The following is a 24,505-nucleotide window of genomic DNA, read 5'->3' as shown; positions in this document are numbered from 1 at the left end:
ACAACAGCCTCCAGCCCCTTCCTCCTCTCCCAGCCTCCATCCCCAGGGAGCCAGCCCTGGTCCCCACACGGACCTCCAGGGCCTCCTTCTCTTCCCCGCTAGCTCCCCCTGAGCCCTTCTCTGGCTTGACTCTCCAAGCAGTGGTGCTGGCATAGTTCCCACCCTCCCGGAGTCTAGAATCTTCTCCCACCCCAACTCTTCCAGCTCCAGCTCTACCTACACAGCCCACATCCTCTGGCGGCGGCCAGCCCAGCCTTTAGGTCTTGCACACCCTCACTTCTTCTCTTGTTCCTGGCAGATGTCTTCCTCACTGACTTCCCTGAAAAGATCTGAGAAGGCATGGTCTGTGAACACCCTCAATTTCCCCCCTCCCTTTCACTTTAAATGCCTCTGCCTCTTCACCTACTCCACTTGCTCCTGACACCAGGAAAGGGTGCATGGGTTTGCTCCAAAGCTGAGACTGATGGCTGGGCTCTTGATCCTAACTCCGTGGCCTTCCAGCACTCTCTCACCTTGCCTCCCTCAACAATCACTCTCTCTTTTGCATCTTCAGGTTCTCTGTCTCTACTGGGTCCTTATCCTGACTGGAAGTGTGTGCAAGTATCCCTCAACCTAAAAAAAACAAAAAACCATCCCCTTCCTTTGGCCTCCAGGGCTGAGCCAAAGCTGCACCTATGAGGATGAAACCTTCCCTTCTCCATGTGGAACTTCACTTCACGGACTCAAAAGGCAGAAGAACTGCAAGGTCCCAGGGGTCCCTTGATCTGATCTCCAGAGATGGGGACATGAAGGCCCAAAGCCAGCCGGGGGGCAGGGACAGTGCTCTCTGTGCCTTGCTCGCCCTTCTGGAATGTTCCTTTTGCAATCCCCACACACTGGGGAGACCTTTCCTTAATAGAGGAGGGCGCGCCCTTCTGCCACGTAGGGACAGAGCAGAGGGCAGGATTTAGGGCCATTTCAGTTAGTGCAGCCTCTCCTGATAAGCAGGAGGCCTTGTACTGCATTACTGGGTGGGATTTTATTCCAGGACTGTCGCTCATCTTTGACAGATCGAGTCCTGCGATCGGTGAAGAGGCTCATTGCCCGTTAAGCTCTGAGGTCCCTTCTAGTACATGAGACTTGCAATGCTATGGAAACTCTTCCCTGGGGACAGAGTTCTTTTGTTTTCTGCATTTGTCACCACGCTGCCTAGTAGAACCCAGGGACTCTTTTTTTTTTTTTTTTACTTTCTATTTTATATTGGGGTATAGCCAAATTAACAATGTTATAACAGTTTCAGGTGGACAGCAAAGGGACTCAGCCATACATACACCATCCTCCCCCAATCTCCCCTCCCATCCAGCCTGCCACAAAGCACTCAGCACAGTTCCCTGTGCTATATACAGTAAGAGGAACCCAAGAACCTAGACTCCTGGCCCTAATCTTTGGGACCCAGGCCCCACTATAACCTATAATAAGTTACCTGAATTATTGGAGTTGCTGTATTTTGCTGAATGCTCTTCATTATTTTCAACAGCAGATCGTTTTGACTTCTTTAAAAAAAAAGAAAGGGGGGAGGAAGCAAAGAATGAACATACCAGAATATAAACATTTCTAGGCAGAGTTATAAAGTAGCTACACACAAGGTCATACTGGGCCTCATAACAGTGAAGAAGCCACAAGCCAAAACTAAAGGGAGAAATAAAAACCAAGAATGCTGAGTTTACAATCTCAGGCCAACCCTTCCCCACAATTATAGTAAGGCCATCATCAGCCCAGCAAGCCAGGATATTCTATGGTCCATTTCTCTGCTGACACTATTATTTGGTTTTTGTTGAGAAGCAGCTAACCAGCCATCTGTAAAGTTTTAGCCTTCAGAAAGATACAGCACAGAGATCCGTCATGAACTAAACGCACGTCATTGACTAGAACTTTCCTCACGTGGAGTTAAGCATTCACAAAAAAGAATTCACAGAGACACTGGGCTTACCTTTCGAGCTAAAATCTTCCTCTTTTTCCTTTCTTCTTCAGATCCATGGTGAGACTGAGCTCTCGTCAGTCTTCGATGCTGGTGGATCTTTAAGAGACCACAGTTCACCACAAATGTAAGCATATCCTACGCTAATGAAAATTTCTATCATGTTTCGCCAAATCAAATTATCTGGATGAAAACGCTTTCCATGCTCATCCTGTCTGCCTCCACACTGGGTCTGGATGTCGGGGAGAAGAGTATGCCAGCAGATGAAGACTGTTCCCTCTCCACCCCCAGGTCCTTACATGCCTTTTCCTCTCTTAGAGAAAATGAGTGTGGCCCCCGGAACCATCAGAGTATGAAACATGTATGACCCCCCAACCACCCAGTCTGCCCTGATCTTGAAGAGTGACCATCCTTTGTGAGCACATTTGTTTCTGCCACAGGCTGAGCTCTCTGCAGGTAGGACTGTGAAGTATTCAGTTGTCTCACAGCACTGAACATGGAGCCTGGTCCAGAGCAAGTATGCAAGACACGTTTATGGAATGAACAATCAGTTAAAAGTAAATCACTGTGATCACCACAGCAGACGGTGGGGATGCTAAAACAACAAAAGGCACAGAGGAACTATTAGCGGTTTACCTGTTTCTGTTCTTCAATCAGTCTCTTTTCTATACATTCTTTGGCAATTCTCAATGCCTCTTTTAACTTTGTGGGGATCTGAAAAAAGAGAAGTACATAATCTACAGAGGAAACTGGCCGGAGGTTCTCTCGAGTCACAGTTTGAACGAAGAAATGGCTCTCATCAAGGATTCCTGGAAGGAAATCACTTATAAGCTGTCCACTTCACTCCTATCCTGCCCACTTTTACTATCCCCAACCCACTCACCTCATTAGCATTTTTCAGCAAGAAGTATATTACTAAATGAACACATAAACATGATGGATATTTCAAGTATGTCAATTCTCAAGGGATCCCAAATTACCAAAACGATCTTGAAGGTTGGAACCTAAGGCCTCACACTCCCTGATTTCAAAAATCTACTGCAAATAAATAAATTTGTATCAAAAATCTATTGCAAAGCTACAGAAAAGAGTGTGATACTGGCATAAAGACACATAGATCTATGGAACAAAGAGACAGCCTAGAAGATGATGCTGTTAAAGTGCTGCACTCGATATGCAAGCAAATTTGGAAAACTCAGCATTGGCTACAGGACTGGAAAAGGTCAGTTTTCATTCCAATCCCAAAGGAGGGCAATGCCCAGGAATGTTCAAAGTACTGCACAATTGTGCTCATTTCACATGCCAGTAAGGTTATTCTCAAAATCCTTCAAGCTAGGTGTTAGCAGTACATGAACTGAGAACTTACAGATGTATAAGCTGGGTTTAGAAAAGGCAAGAGAACCAAAGATCAAATTGCCAACATTTGTTGGATTATAGAAAAAGCAAGGGAATGCCAGAAAAACATCTGCTTCTGCTTTATGACTATACTAAAGCCTTTGACTATGTGGATCACAACAAAATGTGGAAAATTCTTAAAGAGATGAGAATACCAGTCCATTTTATCTGAATCCTGAGAAACCTATATGGGGGTCAAGAAGCAAGAGTTAGAACCAGACACAAAACAATGGACTGGTTCAAAATTGGGAAAGGAGTACGACAAAGCTGTACAGTGTTACCCTGCTTATTTTAACTTACATGCAGAGTACATCATGTGAAATGCCAGGCTGGATGAAACACAAGCTGGAATCAAGATTGCCAAAAGAAATATCAACAGTCTCAGATACATAGATGATACCACTCTAATGGCAAAAATGAAGAGAAACTAAAAAGCCTCTTGATGAGAGTGAAAAAGGAGAAAGAAAAAGCTGGCTTAAAATTCAACATTCAAAAAACTAAGATCATGGCATCCTGCCCCATCACTTTATGGTAAATACAAGAGGAAAAAGTTAAAGCAGTGACAGATTTTTTTTCTTGGGCTCCAAAATCACTGTGGATGGTGACTGCAGCCAGGAAATTAAGATACCTGCTCTTTGGAAGGAAAGCTATGACAAACCTAGATAGTATATTAAAAAGCAGAGACATCACTTTGCCAGAAAAGGTCTATATAGTCAAAGCCACGGTTTTTCCAGTAGTCATGTACAGATATGAGAGTTGGACCATAAAGATGGCTGAGTGCCGGAGAACTGATGCTTTCAAATTGCAGTGCTGAAGACCTTGAGAGTCGTTTGGACTGCAAGATCAAACCAGTCAATCCTAAAAGAAATCAAACCTGAATATTCATTGGAAGGACTGATGGTGAAGCTGAAGCTCCCAATACTTTGGCCACCTGATGAAAAGAGGTGACTTACTGGAAAAGACCCTGACGCTGGGAAAGATTGAAGTCAGGAGGAAAAGCGGGCAACAGAGGATAAGATAGTTGGTTGGCACCACCAACTCAATGGACATGAATTTGAGCAAACTCCAGGAGAAAGTGAAGGACAGAGGAACCTGGCATGCTGCAGTCCATGGGGTTGCAAGAGAGTCAGACATGACTTAGCTACTGAACCAGAACAACAAATTCTTCTAAAAATCTAACTTTAAAAAAGCTTTGAGTAGGTAATATGCAGTGATATGGTTCAAAACTCAGTGGGCATAAAAAGGGTATATCCGCAGAAAAAAAATCCCACCTAGTTCCCCTCCATGGAGACAACCAACATCACCAGTCTCGTGTATATTTCCAGAAAGAAAACAGACACACAAGAGATTAACACGGTTTTTAAGATCACAGTATCTTTGCCACAGACTCTCTGGCTTGGGGGAAAGAACAAGGGCTAATGATAACCCCTGGGCTGGACTACTAGACTTGAGGAGAGTATATTTACAAGGCTGAATGCATTTCCTGAAGAGCTTCAGTAAAAAATACATGAATTCCACAGTTTTTCTTTCGTTCCAACTTCAGATCCAAAGAAGCTATTCTTTCTGCTGTGTGCTGTTCTTAGTCGCTCAGTCCTCTCTGACTATTTGCGATCCCACAGACTGTAGCCCACTAGGCTCCTCTGTCCATGGGGATTCTTCAGGCAAGAATACTAGAGTGGGTAGCCATGCCCTCCTCCAGGGGATCTTCCCAACTCAGGGATCAAATCCAGGTCTCCTGCACTGTAAGTGGATTCTTTACCATCTGAGCCACCGGGGAAGCCCCCTCTAACTGGCAAAACCGGACAGCAGAAAGCCTTTCCCTTGCCTATAAAATCTTCAGACAACGCCTTGTTTGGTATTTTCTTTTTCCCCAGTAAATTTAATTTCATTGTAAGATTATGGGTTTGGGGGGACTGTAGAAAGGAGAAAGAGAATTACCCTTCATTCTATCACCCAAAGGTCTTCCTTTGGCTCAGTGGTAAAGAATCTGCCTGCAATGCAGGAGATGCAGCCTCAATCCCTGGGTCAGGAAGATCCCCTGGAGAAGGAAGTGGCAACCAACTCCAGTATTCTAGCCTTGGAAATCCCATGGACAGAGGGGTCTAGAAAGCTCCAGTCCAAATGGTTGCAAAGAGTCAGACATGACTGAGCATACTCGCAACACACTACTATCCAAAACAATGCTAAAAGTGGGCGCTGAGTGGGGGCCAGCCCTGTACTACGTGTTCTGGATCATCTCAGTTGTCCACTGACAGCAGTCAGGCTTTACTCACCAACTCTACATGAGTAAACATAGACCCACAGAACAGGTCTTTGCCCATACATCAGCAGCTTTCAAATGGGGGTGATCTTGCCCTCCTCCCCTCTCTAGGGGACAGCTGGCAACGTCTGGAGGCAGTTTTGATTGCCACACAATGTGGAGGTGGAGAGGGAGTACCACTCCCCTTTAGTGGGGTCACAGGCCAGGGTGCTGCTCAACATCCCACAATGCACAGCGCAGCCCCAGCAGTAAAAAACGACCTGGTCCAAAGAGTCAAATGTCGTGGAACCTTTGGGAGGTGATTAGAGGCTATCACCAAAGCAAAGTAAGGCAACAACTTGGTTTTGGGAAGCTCTAAATCTCCTGCTGTTTCCACAACACTGCATAGCCTGGCTACTTCCCAGGATACTTGCTTCCAGTCCTTATTCTAGACAGAAGTATTTTTTCACACTATTTTTTTTGTTTTTGGCCATACCATGCAGGATGTGGGATTTTAATTTCCCAGCCAGGGATCGAACCTGTGCATTGGAAGCGCAGACCCATAACCGACGGACCGCCAGGGAAGTTCCTACACACTGTATTTTATATTCTGCTTTCCTCCCTTAGCCCAAATAATAATCACCTTCCATGCTACTAGAATGTCTTTGTAAATTTCACTTTCATCAGATAAAACACACTCAATCCACATACTGTAAATTATTAAACTACTTCAAGATTGTAAAACATTTAGATTATTTTCAATTTTTCTTTATGTGAAATGAAGGATGTTGCTGGCCATTCCTCTTCCTCGAGGATTAAGCTGCAACCCACTGCAACTGCCCACCCCTGGGGGTTGGGGGTGTAAGAACTCAGGGCGGAGAAAAACAGGAAAGCAGATCCTAGAGAGTTCAGGTGCGCACCACACCGAAGGAGAATTTCAACGGCCCCAGATTCCCACATCTTTCACACAAAAAAGCGATTGAAATCATTAACTGGAGATGTCTGTCTCACACCGAAGGAGAATTGCAATGGCCCCAGATTCCCGCATCTTTCATACAAAAAAAAGCGATTAAAATCATTAACTGGAGATGTCTGTCTTTTGTGATTAGCAGCAATCTTTTTATGCTTGACTACAAGTGGTTTTTCCAGCAAAAAGTTCATATATATCCTGGCTGCTCCCCTGCCTCTTCACAGTCGTTCCTTAGAGTTGTGAGAGAGGCTGTCCCCCAGCTACTGTCCTCACTTAGGTCCCCCCAAAATCAATAAAAACACTCTTAAGTATGTGTTTTCCCACTCCACATTATTATAAATATTGTATCTTCTCTTTATTGAATAAAAAACTAATTTGTTTTACCTTAAACTGTGGCTTTTCAGAAGTAGTGAGCAGAACATCACTGAATAATCTGTAAAGAAAAGAAACAGAAATATCTTTCTTAAACAAGGTGTACTTTCAGAACAGAACCAGAGCAGAATGAGACATTTTTAGCCCATCAAGTCCCCCCCCAACCCCCAAGTTACCCCCCAGCCCCGGTCTAACCTACCACCTCAGGTTTATCAATAAACTCAAAGGAGTTTCCAGGCCACCCACAGTGACCTCCAGAAACCCCAACTCCCCATTATTTCCGAGCTCAGCAGGAGGGCTGGGTCAGCTTTGTAGGGACGGTGACTTCCCCACTGAGGGCCAACAGTCTTCTCATGTAAATTAATTCGCATTTTGAAAAGAAATTTGCAAGTCACTTATTATGGTTATGAAAAGTCAAAGTGTTAGTCACTCAGACTCGTCCCAACTCTGTGGCCTCATGGGCTGTAGCCCACCAGGCTCCTCTGTCCATGGGATTTCCCAGGCAAAAATACTGGAGTGGTTGCCATTTCCTTCCATACCCAGGGCCCCAGGACTGCAGGCAGATTCTTTACCCCTGAGCCACCACGGAAGCCCATTATTTATATTATACTGCAATTAATAATATGCAGCAGATATTTCTAAACAGAATGATTGATTTTCCTTTTTTTTTTGGTCCCAGAGGAGGATAAAATTTATTCTAAAACTCAATATAATAAAAATGTGTGAGTAAGTAATAAAAATTGTTTTGATTGGAATCCAATGAGAGAAAATAATCTTCTTTTAAGGAAAAGTAGTGCTTCTCATGCTCTCTTAAGAAGAAATAGCAGCTTTTGGAGAATATCAATTCTCTCCTTCAAACTATGCTATTAAAAAGAATAGTGTGAGGAATTCTGAACTGTTCTGACTAAATGGTTGTTTGGGCACTGCTCAAAATGGTTTGGCATAAGTCTTTCCTTGAACTGCTCCCCTTTTTGAAAAAGGGTAACTACATCTCAAGTAGAAGAGACAGGGTTAACTTTTCCCCACAGCGCTCCCAGGGCGGCCTAGAGGTGGAGACAAAACTCTCCCCTTCAAGGCCAAGGGGTCCACTTACTTCCCAGACAACACATTTTTAACTGAGCAGAATTCACACCTCGCTAAATGCTATCCCAGGCTGAAGCCCACAGGATAGATGGACTTCAGTGAAGGAAAAAAAACAGATTGGATTCGCTTTAGAACTGGAAGGCTGGGAGGAAAATGTAAGTGCTTTGAAGCAGGGGGTGCAAACCCAAGTAAACTGACATGGATCGAGGCTGTTTCCTAACTACAAGGGCATGTTCTTCAAGTGACCGGTGAAGATGACCACAGTGATTTCCCCACGCTTGCACTGCTGCTGATTGTGCCTGGCTCACAGAGGGATGCCCCAGTGTCAGTGGAACACTGAAAAGTCACATCCATGGGGCAGGGGCTTGGGCTCCTCTGTACAGCGCATCCTCCCCAGGGCCTCGCGCTGGAACAGACCCACTGGGACACAGGGGATCTGGCGTTATCGCCGCCTCCCCCGAACGCAGGCTGTGTGTACTGCAAGCTGTCCTGCCTCGTTTCCTCATGTGACTGTTTCCCAAATACGTCTGCTCACAGGGCACTGGGTACACCTCAGAGCACAAAACAGAAGCTGCGTAACTATCGTTTAACAAGCACTTCTTAAGTAACTGGGCCTGTATGAGGAATCATCTCAATAAATCCTCCCACCAGCACTCTGAGGTGGAGACTATTATCATCCCCATTTACAGATGAGGAAACTCAGCTTCCCGAGGTTAGGAAACCTGCCCAAGGTCACCTGGGGAAAGCGCTAAAGCTGTGCCCACACCCAGGTCTGTCTAAACTCAGACACATGCTTCTGAACCATCCTGCTGCCTTTCCGTGAAGGAGCAGAACATGCACCTTAAAAAAGACCCCAGAGCACTATCCGACCCGCCTCAACTGACCATTCATCTCTAAGCCCCAGCATAGGGCATGGGACATGTCAGACATCAGACATACGCTACCCAGGGAGCAAATGAATAAACAGGCGCAGGGGAGGCCGAAGCCAGGCAGCCCTCCTCCTGGAGGCCAGACCCTGCCTGACGAGCGTCTAGTGAAGCAGCCACCGCTGTGGGCCATGCGATGAACGGAAACAGGGTTGCCCCCCTTCAATACTTCCCAAACAGGGGGCTGCCATGTGTCCGCAATCCTGCTTGGACAGGGAGAGACACACATGAAGACACACGTGAAGATGACACAGGTGTGAAGACAAGAGCAGTCAGACTACAGTGCGCAGGGGCCACGAGGAAAGGTCAGGGTGTCACGTGGCAAGTGACCACTGGCAAGCAGGACACACAGACTCTGCGGGGACCGCAGATGAGTCTCTACTGGGACTAGACGCTTGGGCCAGTGGTCCGGGGCTCGACACGGTTAGGAAGGTTACAGCCAAGGCGTGGGATTGACTTACGGCATCTGCAAGAGCCGGGAGACGGTGGGCATGCCATTTTTACAGGCTTCACAAGACAGCGTGGACTCCAACACGGCCACTTGAAATGAACAGATACACGTTTTAGTTCCACAGAACATGCTGGCAAACCCTCTTGGTGATGAAAAGTTTGACACCACGTCTCAACAACTGTCTGCGGGCTCATCAGGACAATGTCAAAACTCCACGCACAGACAGATGGCATACGTGGTGGCAGGGGGTGGAGGGCGAAGGGGGGCTGCTGGCAATGCTGACAACTCCCGATGACTCAAAAAAAATAAAAATGGTTCAGGAACCACATGCTAACAGAAAGCTAAGTATACTGCACAGATAATTGGAGGAAGGACTCAAGATATCATTCATAAATGTGTTTGCTCTCTTAAAAGAGAAGTAAACACCACACATGAGTAAAATTCTGAACTTGAAAGACACGTCTCTGCTTGCCTGCTTTTTAGTCAAAACCAACATACGAAGTGCCAACTGTTGGTATCTCACCGTCCAACACCTTGGAAGGTGTAAACAAAAGCAGCCAGATTTTTTTTTCCATTCATAATTTGACCACTCAGAAATAACTATTATTAACATTATGCTTTTTACCCACACAAATACACACATTTAATTCTTCACATATCCAAATGAATTCTTACTTTATGTAAAGAGATACATCCAAGGAAACTGAGGCAAACTTCTAAATTTAATATAGTACTTGGTTATACCAGGAAAAAAAAATTATCACAAATGAAAAAGACATTTCATATGGAGCAAGTTTTCACAATTATTGTTTATTACATTCAGTCTTCCCTCAGTCTCCCTGGGACACTGGTTCAGGAATCTCTCCATCCCTAAGTGAGTGAAAGTGAAAGTGAAGTCGCTCAGTCGTGTCCTACTCTTTGGACTGTAGCTCTCCAGGCTCCTCCGTCCATGGGATTCTCCAGGCAAGAATACTGGAGTGGGTTGCCATTTCCTTCTCCAGGGGATCTTCCCGACCCAGGGATCGAACCCGGGCCTCCCGCATTGCAGGCAGATGCTTTAACCTCTGAGCCACCAGGGAAGCCCTATGGATACCCAAATCTGCAGATACTCAAGTCTCTTATACAAATTGGTATATAATATTTGCACACAAACTATGTACATCCTCCCATATACTTTATTTACAAAAACAGTCAGATTTTCTTCCTTTCTTTTGTTTTTACTTGCAGGTCACTGTTCCATTTCAGCTGTTCAAATTCAACCCAAACTAGTCTCGGGGTCTGTTCTCTGGAACCATCTCATGACACAAAACAGACGCTAGTGGAGGTTGACCTGAATGCATGGAAGGCGCGATGTTCCAAAAGCTGCCCTGCCCCCCACCACTCCCACCCCAGGGGGTTGTGAGCTGGCTGTCGAGGGGAGGAAAGGGTCCCTGGGTGACTCTGCATCAGCCCTGACATCCCTCCTTCCTACAGAAGCCCCTCAGTGATGCTGGGAGAACTCCTGGATCCAGGGTTTCCTGCCCGCCTTTCCTAATCTGGGCCTGGTGGGCTGTCCTCTCCGGGTGTCCAGCCTGTGGTTGTCCTTGCAGGTGCCCCTCCAGCCTTGGGAAACCTCCCGACTCTGCCTGAGTCCACAAAACTGGCTGCAAGTTGTCTGCTCCTAGCTTCTGCTTAGACCCATCACTAGCCATACTTCTCTTCACATCCTCTTGCTTCCAAAATTCTGATGCATGTTACAGAAGGACTCCTGAGATTTCAGACAGCCTGACAAACAGATGAGCGATCTGAATTTTCAGTGAAATACATTTAAGAAAGTTACTCCCGTAACTTCTACTTCCTGGTAAGACTTCCTGGCTATGGAGCACAGTAACTTCCTCTGGACCTTCCCTGGACTCTGGAAAAGGGGGTGAGAAGCTCCGAGCATGACAAGGGCCCAGAGACCCTTACAAACCCCATACTGACCCACAGCCATGGACGGCGCAGGAGGGAAGGAGTCTACAGGCACTGAGTCAGGCGGTCGTCCGTAAGTCATTTCATATAGTAAGTGGCCAAAGCAGTGGACGTCCACACTCTCCAATGTCTGCAGAAGAAAAGATAGCAGAGGGCTTTGGCTTTGTGAATCCCTAGCCCTGGGCTTCCACTAAGAAACATGGCCCAGGGGCAACCCCACCCACAACTGGTAGTGACCACTCGAGGCCTTTTGTAAAAGCTCACAAGAATCATTTTGACCAAAAGTCTTGGTCCTACCCTTCACGATGGTGCAGTCAGAGGTTCTACCCTTCCTTGGCCCTGCCCAACCAGCCTCTCAGATACGTCAGTGCAGTGGGAGAGACAGGGCCAACAGGCCTGCCTGCCCCAACCATACCCACGCCTGCTTAGCACACATTTCTAATAGGGACAGATCATGCATCCTGCCACAGGGATAACTGACATCTAAAAATAAGCCTGCTGTTTCATCACTTTCATCAACTTACATTGATCTTCCTGAACTGTGAGAAATACGATCGGTAGAAGGAAGGAAGGCCCAACAAGGAATTCTCCAGGTCCAGCAGCCGGCAGGTATCCCCATCCAGCATCACGTTGGAAGCGTGAAGATGCCCATAAGGGAATCCCTTGTCATGTAGAAACTTTAGGACCTATGGAAAAGTATGTAGTGGTTACACTCCCCTCCAACTCATTCGATACAAGACAAGCTTAAACTTTGCTTTTTCAGTCAATATATTTTGAAACAAGACCAAACTGGTCACTGGGGAGATTCCTAAAGAAAGAGTACATGTCTGTGCATTTCTTTGGAAAAAAGACGGACGCTGAGTGCTTTCCAGCTGTGGACACGCCAAGCCAAGCTCCCTCATTTCCAAAGAACAGAGAAGCAGTCTGTATCTGTTCGGGTTAACAGCTCTGATGCCAAAAGCCTCTACTGTAAGCACTTTCTCTACCTAAGCACCACATCCCAACTCTCTTCAGGGCAAAGATCCTCCCACACAGATGAATAAAGATATCTTGCCAGGGCTTCTGCCAATTATTCAGGAAGAGGGGTTGAGCTGAAAACATCTCTAGTCCTGTCTCACCTCAGAATATATTTGGCTGTTTATTAATAGAAACACATGACAGCCTCCCACAAAAAGAAGCAAACTTTTCAGTTGCCATTTCATAAACAGTGGTTCAGCCAGTGACAGAGCCACCTGGATACTGCCCTGCAAAAGACCTGGTGAACCACAGCAGTGCCCTGCTGAAGCAGGTGCCCAGGACGATCCGTTGAGAACCAGAAGAAAAGTATTACAGCTTTTCTGGTTTTTGTTCTTTGTTTATTTATTTTTTAACTTTTTGGCCATGCCATGTGGTATGTGGGAATCTTAGTTCCCAGATCAGGGATCGAACCCGCCACCCCTTGAGTTGGAAGTACAGTCTTAACCACTGAACCACCACAGAAGTCCTCTGTCTGTTTTGATTTTAATCTCATTCTTTCTTAACTTATACTGGACAAAATACACTACTAATAGGATATATATGTATATAAATTAAACATATATAACATGGGAGTGTTCATGCTTAAATTGTTTTCACTGATAGGATTGCATAATCCAAGAAGTTTGGTGAATGCTGCTCTAGAGAGTGATGTGGGAAAGGCTTTTCCACGTTAGTTTTACTTCTGTAAGGGAGCCATATGGTTACGTATAGAATATAACAAAAGCAAGAATCTTGGCACAAAGATAAATCAACCAGAAATAACACAAAACTTGGTATTCACACAGTAAAGTTCTTAAAAATCACACACTAATTTAGGAATTTCCAATAGCTAAGCTTTTGGAACTGTGTTGGTCTAGATTACTGCTTTAGTCTCAAATATTTGCTTTTGGGGGTAAAATATGACAATGCCACCAGTTTGTATGTGACCAGATAATTTCAACTATTTTAGATATTGCCTGAAAACTTTCCCAAAAGAATACTGTGATGCTGGGTGAAATCCCAATGCAACTTAAACAAAAGTCAGATACCTCTTACCTCTAATACTTGCCGCCCATATGTTTTTATCTGCTGGAGTTCAAGGCCTTGAACCTTCTTAGGGTTGCAGTACTTCTTCAGGAATGGGTCTTTTGGTTTTGCCTTCGGAAAGGAACAAAGAGCACAAAAGAAGGCAGTAGAGGGGTTGGACTCTACACACACATGGCCTCCTTGAACAGACAGGACACACTGAGAGGCTGGGGGCATCAGATGAGTCCAGCTGGCAGGACATGGGCTGTTAAATACAGCAGCCTGCACAGTTAATAGAAAGAGGCTGACCAGGGTTCCAGCCTTTTTCTAGTCCAGTGAAGATGTTCCTGGTCTTCACTTTAGCAGACCCCAAAGTCTTGTATACTGTTAGAATTCTTCAGTATTGCTTTTAAAAACAACAACAACAACAACAATACATAGCAGTGTTAATTATGGGTTTCCCAGGTGGAACTAGTGGTAAAGAACCCGCTTGCCATCGCAGGAGACATAAGAAACATGGGTTCGATCCCTGGGTTGGGAAGATCCCCTGGAGGAAGGCACGGCAACCCACTCCAGTATTCCTGCCTAGAGAATCCCATGAACAAAAGAGCCTGTGCTACAGTCCACAAGGTAGCACAGAAACAGACACAGCTGAAGTGACTTAGCAAGCATGCAGTATTAATGGTATTTATTATGGTGTGTTTCACACCTCTAGTATTTATCCATCTTACCCTTGTAACCGTCTTCATCTAATTTCCCTTAAATATCCTCTCCTACATCTGTTAACCACAAATCGGATCTCTTTTTCTATGAGTTTGTTTGTAAAGCTTCTCCGTATTCCTTTACAAAAAAATTTAAACTTTAAAACTGACCTAAGAGCAGCCTACAATCTAATGGACATAATCATGAAATGCTCGACCTTTCCTCATGTGGGTAAAGGAATGCTCTTTAGCCAAATTGGGTAGTTTCTATTGCTAAAATAAATATAAATTCCAAATAAAAAATTAAATCCTCGGGGCCTAGCTTCTAGAAGCTTAGGGATCAAGTATCAATAACAGGTTCTTAAGGGACTTGAGAACTTCTTGCTGACCAGGAACTTGCACCACCAGTACCTTGTAGATCAGATCCTTCAAGGTTCCTTTTTCATTAAACATTCTAATTAGCAATGCTGAGGATTCGTTAGCTGTGGCGAAGGTAACACGATAGATGTAAGGGTGCTGCCAAAACAAAAAAAAGAAATTCACATTTGATCTGCATCAGCATCTAGTTTCCTTTTAGATCCAGGATCTGGTTATACAGAATCAAGTGCCAGCTTGATAGTTTATTTGCACATAAATGCAGAACATTCCCTGAACACATGGTATTTTAAAGTTATCAGATGATCAATTACTAACTCATTTTTTAGATGAGAGAACCAAGGTAAACTAGTGATTAAGCGAAGTGGCTACAAGTTAAGCTCTCCAAGGGAAGGTATCTGCTTTAACGTGGTCTCACAGTTCAGGCGAAAGTGTGGTGCAAGAGAGGGAAAGTCTGAGTTTTGGGAAAGGTGGTTTTAATACTCTGCCTCTGTAAATTGGTTAAAAAAAAAAAAAAAAGCCAAATTCTAGAGCAGCCAAGTGGGAACCAGGACAAATGTGTCTCCCCTCACAGGGCTGCCTAACACTCCACACTGCTGTCTAGTGATAAGCCAGGGAGCATGACAGCCAGGAAACAAGCAATGGCAGCATCTTTTAGCATCCTGGCCCTTCTCCAGAGCAGTGAGCATGCGTCTTCCTGTCCCTCTGCTGGAGTGTGCAATATAATGAGTGACACTGCCCTCCTGAGAGGCGGACATGGATGTCAACAAAGCAGGGTGGGGAGTAAGACAAATTATTTAATGACTGAAAGAAAAGTCCTCATGTGACCTGGAATTGTGGATACATGGACCAAATGACTTCAAGTATTACAATGGCCTTGAGCTCAAAGGAGTACCAGGAAGATTTAAACCCTTGGGAGCTGGATTGTGTGAGGATTGGATGGGCAGGGGGATGGAAGGGGGTGCCCAGGAAAATACAGAAAACTGATCATGAGGTTCCTCCTGATCATCACAACAAAGCAATTGTTGGGGATATTTTCATGGCTTTACTGAAATACAATTCACATCCCAATAGAACTCACCTGTTGAAAGTATACAACTCAATGGTTTTCAATATATTCAGAGCTGTGTGACTATCACACAACCAAATTTTAGAATATTTTCATCACCTCAAAAAGAAACCCAATGAATAAAATAAAAATCCTTGGAATTCACACTGATATAAATAGATAAAGAAGAGAGAATATGAAGCTCTTCCTTATAGTAGAATGCCAACCAGTAAATAAAAGAGAAATGATGGAGTTAGAAAATATCTATGGGTTTAGAAAATCTCTAGTGGGTTTGATAAAGACTATGCTACTTGCTGCTGCTAAGTCGCTTCAGTCGTTTCCGACTCTGTGTGACCCCACAGACAGCAGCCCACCAGGCTCTCCCATCCCTGGGATTCTCCATGCAAGAACACTGGAGTGGGTTGCCATTTCCTTCTCCAATGCATGAAAGTGAAAAGTGAAAGTGAAGTCGCTTAGCTGTGTCCGACTCTTAGCGACACCATGGACTGCAGCCTATCAGGCTCCTCCGTCCATGGGATTTTCCAGGCAAGAGTACTGGAGTGGGATGCCATTGCCTTCTCTGATGCTACTTATGTAGTCTCAAAAAAAAAAAAACTTCCCTATAACTGCTTATTAATTAGTTTTAGTTATCTTATAAAAATAACTAAGGATGGGTACAAATGTTCAGCTAAAATTGTTCACCATGGCATTTTTTAAAAAAATAAGAGCAAAAAACTAGAAATGATCCACATGTCTAGTGGATTAGCTGAGTGAACTGAGGTATGGCCGATAATTTTATGCAGTCAGTAATAATGATGTATTATACTGTATTTATTAACAACAAAAGATGTTCATGGGTATACCACTAACAACAACAAAAATCAAGCTTTAGAACAGTATCTATATGATTTTTTTCAAAAATAATCATGTAAGAGAGTTCCCTGGTGGGCCTAGTGGTTAGGATTCTGGGCTTCCACTACTGTGGCCTTGATTCAATTCCTGTTTGGGGAACTAAGAGCCCGCAAGACACAAGGCACAGCCAAAAATAAAATAAAATAAAATAAAATTCCAGAGAAGTAACAATTGAACATGACACTTTGGCCCATACTTCAGGTTACTTGCAATTATGGGCAAATTTTATTTTATTTTTGCCTATCTGTGCTTTCTGACTTTCTGCAATTAATATGCACCACTAGCTTGCATTACCTTCTTTTTTAAAAGAGCATATCCAAGAAAAGAAATTAAGGATTGCACGCTCACAGCCTGTGTGACACAACCTATCAGACTCAAAGACCACAGTATTTTTCTCTGCTAGGTATCACACCTCATTAAACACTTGGTCTTGCTAGCTTGACAAGACATTCCCTTCAAAAAAAGAATATCAACACTAACTCAATTTTCTCTGGCCAGGTTAGTTTTTTCCTTAAGAATATCCGCATATCTTTTGAAAGACATTCATGAGGTTTTTACCACTGAAAGCCTTGGATTAGAATCCCTTTTCCGGTTAATCTAAATTTGCATCAGTTCTGCTTTCTCAGGCTGGAAACAGATCTCTCAACTCATTGATAATAAACATCCTAACCAGGAACAGGCTCAGAGAAGTGGGTGTTTTCCTCCTCTGATATTTGCTTAAAACACAAAAAAAATATTTCAGGGTTCCCTGATAATCCAGTGTTTAAGACTCTTGTGTTTCCACTGCAAGGGGTGCGGATTAGATCCCTGGTAGGGATCCTGTATACCACGTGGTGTGGCCAAATGAATAAAAAAAATTAAATAAATTACCACATTTTGTGGGTGGTCTGGAAGTCATGAATGTCATTTAAATGGCCAATGGTCTGTGGGAGTAGCCCTGAGCACTTCCAGTTTGAAGAGAAATCCACTCTACCTCTCCATTCTCAAGCCTGGAGAGTGTTTTCAGCGCCACCCACCCACAAGAAAACATTGTGAATCTGTCATCGGCATCAAGAATAACAGAAGGACTTGTACTCACCAAACAGGAAGGTAGAAGTTTGATTAGACACTGAAAATCTTTATCTGACAGATACTTGTCAGGACCAAGGTCAGCCTGCAAACATGGGAGGAAATATCCGGGTGCTGTTTTGGTCATCAAAAGAAAAATCCCTCACAGGCCTTTCCTTTTAAAAAAAATCTGTCCAAATACATGAGTACATGACTACTAAACCAAAGATGAAAACCACAGTAATTTGTGTTGCCTCATGGCCTTTCTGGAGTATATAAACATACAAATACTAGCACCTAACTGTAATGTTACCTAATTTTATTAACCAAGTGTATCACTAGAGCTCTCAAAGTGACAGATAAAATAAAAATAATGCTCAAGCATTTTTTTAAGAAAACTGCCAAAGTGTCAGTCCTAAAGAGGTCCAAGAAAACTATTTTAAGCTGTTCGTATTTCTTTCCAAACATTTACTAGCTGATGAAATGTAGTCACACTGATATTACCACATGCATAAACAAAGTGACTGAAAATGACTCTTTGATGTATGACTAAGGGGCCCTTTACATCTCTTGGCAGCACAGTACAATTTTGTCTTGTTAGTTCTCTTGCTTTTTCAAAAACCCACCTGAAGTCCCTGAAATTAGTCTAAAGCAAAACAAAACAAAGTTAGCTTACCCAGCTTAACACTAGCCGTTCCTTGGGCTGATTTTTAATCTTCATTAAGAAATATTTCTTCCTTATCCTCCAACCTGTCATAAAAGGAGATGTGTTTATAGCTACATGATCTAACACCAACTGATTCTGTTTTACTGACCAAATAATTAATAAAAATTAAGTTCAGAAACATTATTCATAGGTATATAGGAACCTGCACGCAACCATTTGGTAATACTGAAATGGTAAAAGCTGCACTAAAATAAATTAAAAAATAAAAGAAATTACTCATGGAAAAAGGAAAACAGCACTTCAGTTTAGATTTAATGGAAAAGATGAGAGGAATGAATGATGGTTCTGAAACTTAGTTACCACCATCCAAATCCCCAGATGCGTCTGTAACCAAGATTCATTCACTAATAAAAGTTAAGGACTGAATCCTCAAATAGTATGGAAACAGACAAAAAAAGACATCACCTGCATTCCTTATGTACTTCCCCTGCATAAAAGCTTTTCTGGGATACTTATAAGAAAGCATGACAAAGAACTCAGCTCTGTGATCTTTTTTGAACACAATGGGCACACCAGTTTCTCACCTATGTCTTTCAATGGTTCTACCACCTCCCACTTCGGCTCTGACCGGAAGAACATGGAAACATGTTGTAAGGCAATCTCTGCGAAGATATTTTGGAAACGTATTTATTAAACAAACATATCAGGAAAGTACCATATGCTTAAGATGTTATTCTTGCAAGTGAAATTCTGATGGTCTATGACCTTCTTTAAAAATTTAATTATAAAAAAATGAACACAGAGTAAATAAAACGTGGGACTCTAGATTGGATCCTGGAACAGAATAACAACATTAATGAAACATCCAATGAAATCTGAATAAAACTATAATTAATAGTAATGTGGGAATGCTCATTTCTTAGTTTTGATATAAATGTATCACGCTTATATAAAATGTTAACATTAGGGGAAATTGGATGAGGACATATATGGAAATTCTATACTATCACTGCCATTATTTTTTCTGTAAATCTAAAATTATTCTAAAATCAAAAGTTTATTAAAGAAAGTAATTAGTAACAGAATAATTAAACTGGAAGATCTAAAATATGCAAACTAGTTGTCTGAAGCCAAGAATTCAATATATGTACCAGACAACAACTGGAGCACAAAACTCAAAATGTGTCCTAAGGTCACCCTGGAATAGCACTAAACATTGCTTCAAGTGGTGTTTACCCCATCTTCATTCCTCATGAAATTATAGCTTTCACCAACAAAGAAGTGATTAGCCTTAAATATATATATTGGAAATAAAAGCCAGTGTTTTAGAAAAACATCCATGCACAGCAACAGCATGGCTCTGTTGTGGGAAACCATTGTACGTCTGCTTACTGGGAAAAAACCCATCCTTCTCTTTGTGCTTATCATGAGAACGTTTCCCCCTTTTCTGAAGACAATGAAAAGAGGAAGTTCTTTAAAGTCCACAGTATAAAAAAATCATCAGAATAACTGTGCTTTTTACATTTCCTGCGAAAAGCAACATCTGTAATTTGCTGTTTTCCCCCTCAATGTAGTGAGTGACTGAAAGCCATGTTGGATCCCTGAAAGCAAACAGCAATCCTGCAAATCCATTGTGAAACTGCACTTCTGCCAAGCATCAGTTACATCCCAGGCACCAGGGATTCAGCAGAAACTCTTTCCATGTGTTGAAATGACCTAGTCTGGAACTACTATGCCTAGAGCTTGGCAGACAATATTATTTTGATATATTTTAGAGTACATTATCAATTAAGAGATTTGGGCAAGAAAACAATCTTATTGACTCAATATGTAAAGTGTCAGTGCTGTCTGCACCTAAAAGAATATGAGATGACAGATACAGAACAGATTCCATTTACATTTGCTTTAACTACTCCAATGTGACAACCATTTGGAGAGGCTGGGTGTGGCGGCAGCAGACGAATTTTCATAACCAACACTGGAAGCTCTGAACTTTTTCTGTAAGTAATGCTGATATAAAAGGCTTTCAGCATTTCCAAAATAACTTGAATGTAAGCTACTTCAAAAGATATTCTTTTACGTGAAAATCACAACATTGAGAAGGATTATGAAAAATAATCTTCTAAATGCGACACACTGTCATTCTCAGAGACTTTAAAGGACAGCTGGTTCAGAACTAACAGTGACTCATGATCCCCTACAATCTCATTATTTCACCATGTTTACTGTGCATTGTACATTGTTTTGGAGTGGGGGAAGTAGCTGTGAGTAAATGTAACATGTTTAGATTTGTTACTGACAAACTAAGGATTAGAAAATAGCTTTTTTTTCCCTTCTTTTTTATCTTTGGGATCAGGAAATTATAGACAGGACATTGTCTTTCCTCTGAGCTATGATTTATTCTCAAGTAAGCCACACGACCACCATGCTCCCAATATTAATCCCTTCCCTCCTCAGATTCAGGTAACACATTTCAATCCTAAACGTCTTCTGCTTAGAAGTCTGTTGGCGCCCCATGTCCTTACCAATTAGGACCAAGCTTCTAAACCTCACACCTTCGGTCTTTAGCCCCCCTACCCCCACCGCCCAATAATGTGTGAGCCTCACTCTCTTGTCACTGAGAGTATACCTGCCATGGCCCCTGAAGACTGGCCTACCCTAATCCTCAGCATTCTCTATTCCTGCCCATCCAACCTTTGAGGCTCAACCCAAACTTGCTGCTCCCCTAGCCAGGGCTCGCTCCCTTCTTCCCTCCTCTGTGCTCTCCAGGGCTCCACATGGCCCTCTCCTATGGCATTCTGTCCTACTAGTCTTCCATGAGGCTGTGAGCATTGGCTTTAGAAAGAAACATCTTAAACATGGCAGAGCCCACGGCCATACAGAAATATTTCCTTCCTTCTCTCCTGGAGTACGGGCCCTTGCCTCTTGGCCTAGCTAACTTCTACTCACCTCAGGTCTCCATGCAGCTGTCACCTCTTCGGGGAAGCCCTCCTCCACCTCCAGAGCTGGGTCATCTCCACCTGGACCCCCACCCTGGAGGTGCTATCATGTCTTTAACCCGGCACAGTCTTTACCAGTCAATCTCCCTACAGAAGTACTCCTACCCCAGTACTCCTCCCTGGGGCAGGAGTTGGGTTAGGAGACTATTTCCTGCTTGGTGCTGCAGTTACAGTACCTGTCACATGGCAGGTGCTCAGTAAATATCTGATGAAGTAAGAACTAACCAACGGTTCAATGGGCTTCCTAAATGGCTCAGTAGTAAACAATCTGCCTGCCAACCAGGAGACGTGGGTTCGATCCTGGGTTGAGAAGATTCCCCTGGAAAAGGAAATGGCAACCCACTCCAGTATTCTTGCCTGGGAAATCTCATACACAGAGGAGCCTGGCGGGCCACAGTCCATGGGGTCGCAAAGAATCGGACATGACTAAGCGACTGTACCACAGCAGCAAGGGTTGAATCCATGCGCAATGGGTGTGCACACTCACTCATGAGCACATGAAATCCATGAAAAGGAAAGCATTTGCCCTCCCTTTCATTAGCACTGACTGACCCATGGGGGAAACTGCATGCTTTCTGCTGCTGCTGCTAAGTCGCTGCAGTTGTGTCCGACTCTGTGCGACCCCATGGACGGCAGCCCACCAGGCTCCCCCGTCCCTGGGATTCTCCAGGCAAGAACACGAGTTGGTTGCCATTTCCTTCTCCAATGCATGAAAGTGAAAAGTGAAAGTGAAGTCGCTCAGCCGTGTCTGACTCTCATGCTCTCTAGACGCTGACAAACAAGCCCCAGACAGGAAACGCAGAGCGACACCTTCAAGTCCACCTTATGCTCCCCACAGAGCTCAGACTTCTCAGCTCAGAAAGTACCAGCTGCCCCCACTGTGTGCAGCCTTTGACCCCCTAGATCTCAGCCCCATGAAGTGACTGCAGGGAATACAGACCAGCTGGTATGTTACAGCAAACTGCAGCCTTTCTGAAGCACCCTGCTCTTGTTCTGAATATAATCTCACCTTCACTCCCACCCTCCCCTCCTGCCCAAACCCTCCCTCTCTCTTCCACTCCACCCTGGAGCCCACTACTATCTGACCTGTTCACAGGACTCTTGGGATTTTAGAGCTAGAAGAGAGCTTTGGATGCTATCTGGCCCACTCTCCCCACCTCCATCTCTTATGTTATCAGTCAGGACCCCGAGGCCTACAGAGTGGAGAGGCTGCTGCTAATAAGAAAGCTGGAGCCAGGATGCAGGCCTCTTGATTTCTGGTCCAAGTGACTTCTGCATGGACATTAAAAAGCTTATTTACAGAGTGGTTTAAGGTGGGAAGATGGTTACAGTGCAGTGATGGCTATACCTTGCTAACAAGATGAATAAGGCGATGTGTGTGTATGTGTACATGTTTCTCAACATAAACCCCGCATGACTGGCCAGGAGACAACTGATTTCCCTGTACAACAGCTGGCCCTTAATTAGACTTTTTAATTCAAATGAACAACCCCAAACCAACCCTCAACAAAGCACCAAGGACCCATATCTCCTTTCAGTGAATTTGGTAGTAAAAAGAGATTGGAATACCAGACCATCTTATCTGCCTCCTCAGAAACCTGTATGCAGGTCAAGAAGCAACAGTAAGAACCAGACATGGAACAACAGACTGGTTCAAAATTGGGAAAGGGGTACATCAAGGCTATAGATGAGTACATCATGTGAAATGCCAGGCTGGATGAATCACAAGCTGGAATCAAGACTGCTGGGAGAAATATCAATCTCAGATATGCAGATGATAGCACCCTAACGGCAGAAAGTATGGTGAAAGACGAGAATGAAAAAGCTGGCTGAAAACTCAACTTTCAAAAAATGAAGATCATGACATCCAGACCCATCACTTCATGACAAATACATGGGAAAAACTCGGAAACAGTGACAGATTTTATTTTCCTGGACTCCAAAATCACTGCAGATAGTGACTGCAAGCCATGAAGTTAAAAGATGATTGTGCCTTGGAAGGAAAGCTATGAAAAATCCAAACAGCATATTAAAAAGCACAGATATCACTTTGCCCACAAAGGTTCATACTGTCAAAGCTATGGTTTTTCCAGCAGTCACATACAGATGTGAGAGGTGGACCATAAAGAAGGCTGAGAGCCAAAGAACTAATGCTTTCAAAATGTAGTGCTGGAGAAGACTCTTGAGAGTGCCTTGGAGAGTGAGGAGATCAATCCAGTCAATCCTAAATTAAATCAATCCTGAATATTCATTAGAAGGACTGATGCTAAAGCTTGAGCTCCAATACTTTGGCCACCTGATGCAAAGAGTTGACTCACTGGAAAAGACCCTGATGCTGGGAAAGACTGAGGGCAGGAGGAGAAGGGGACGACAGAGGATGAGATGGTTGGATGGCATCATGGATTCAACAGACATGAGTCTGAGCAAACTCCAGGAGATAGTGAAGGACAGGGAAGCCTGGTGTACTGCAGTTCATGGGATCACAAAGAGTGGGACCCAACTGAGCGACTGAACAACAACAAGAACAGAAGGAAAGGAAGAAGAGGACCAGCAATCCCAGGCTGGGGTCCCAGAGAGGAGAGCAGGGAGCTGCTGATGTCCTGAGAGCTGCTGGCCACCCATGCCCTGGGGAATGAGTGGCGTCAACAGGTCTCCTCTGACAACACACTTGCAGGCTCAGTCAGAGCAGTAGGCAGGAAACGTGGCCTTGGTGGTTTCAGCCACTCTGAACACAGAACTCAGATCCTGCTGAAGGGAAGCTGAACAGCAGCCACAGAAACTAAGGAGAGGTACAGACAGTATCCATATTACAGGGGAAATGCCGGAAGCTGGAGGTGCATGGGGTGCCCTTGGGGGCCATGGGCCACACTGTAAGTTTTGGGAAACCTGGACAAGACTGCCCTGCTCTTTGAGGAACAGATCAGTTAAGCTTATGTGGAGGAGGTGGCCTGGGTTTCCCTTTCCTGAGGCACTTGGTGAGTCAGCGCAGAGGAAAGACAAAGTTCTGACATTTCATGCAAAGGGGGAAATTAATCAGCACTTCTCTGAAAACAGCACCCAACCCTTATTGTTTCATCAGGACTGTGCCCTCTAAATAGTGGCAGCTACTTAAGTGTTTGGGTTCTGGCAGGAGTCTCTGACAGTTTTCTCACATTCCTGTGCTCATCTCCTTTGGATTCCTGATTGTCTGTCATCCTGGGAGAGAGGAGAAAGATCAGGACAAGAGCAGCATGTAGAGAGAGACATGAGGAGGAGCTATAGGGATCAGACAATGTTCCAGGGGCTGAGCAGCATTTTAATTGAGAAACATTCAGACACTAGATCCTTGTGCAACCCTAGGTAAGGCCCTTCTTGGGAGACTGTTCATGTATAAAATGAGAGGGTTCTCTTG

At 44.0% G+C, this 24,505-nt stretch overlaps 1 protein-coding gene across 10 annotated transcripts in view; it reads right to left on the bottom strand.

Moving 5' to 3' along the window:
- The window catches only part of PXK (PX domain containing serine/threonine kinase like), an 84,744-nt gene that overhangs the window by 16,385 nt on the left and 43,854 nt on the right, over nt 1–24,505 (bottom strand). For all 10 annotated transcript variants that reach the window (XM_040246492.1, XM_040246489.1, XM_040246490.1 and 7 more), the window contains exons 5-16: nt 18,700–18,777; nt 18,125–18,198; nt 17,480–17,554; nt 14,478–14,582; nt 13,396–13,497; nt 11,868–12,029; nt 11,356–11,473; nt 9,404–9,482; nt 6,946–6,994; nt 2,594–2,671; nt 1,970–2,056; nt 1,463–1,532 (exon numbers count right to left, since the gene is read on the bottom strand). In XM_040246492.1, the coding sequence (XP_040102426.1) occupies nt 1,463–1,532; nt 1,970–2,056; nt 2,594–2,671; nt 6,946–6,994; nt 9,404–9,482; nt 11,356–11,473; nt 11,868–12,029; nt 13,396–13,497; nt 14,478–14,582; nt 17,480–17,554; nt 18,125–18,198; nt 18,700–18,777 (1,077 nt within the window). The remainder of the gene's footprint in view (nt 1–1,462; nt 1,533–1,969; nt 2,057–2,593; nt 2,672–6,945; nt 6,995–9,403; nt 9,483–11,355; nt 11,474–11,867; nt 12,030–13,395; nt 13,498–14,477; nt 14,583–17,479; nt 17,555–18,124; nt 18,199–18,699; nt 18,778–24,505) is intronic.

This window comes from Oryx dammah, unplaced genomic scaffold (genome assembly GCF_014754425.2).
Source record: "Oryx dammah isolate SB20612 unplaced genomic scaffold, SCBI_Odam_1.1 HiC_scaffold_9, whole genome shotgun sequence".
Taxonomy (NCBI): Eukaryota; Metazoa; Chordata; class Mammalia; order Artiodactyla; family Bovidae; genus Oryx; species Oryx dammah.
The sequence above is the reverse complement of the archived record's forward strand: the minus strand, read 5'-3'. Positions and strand labels throughout refer to the sequence as shown.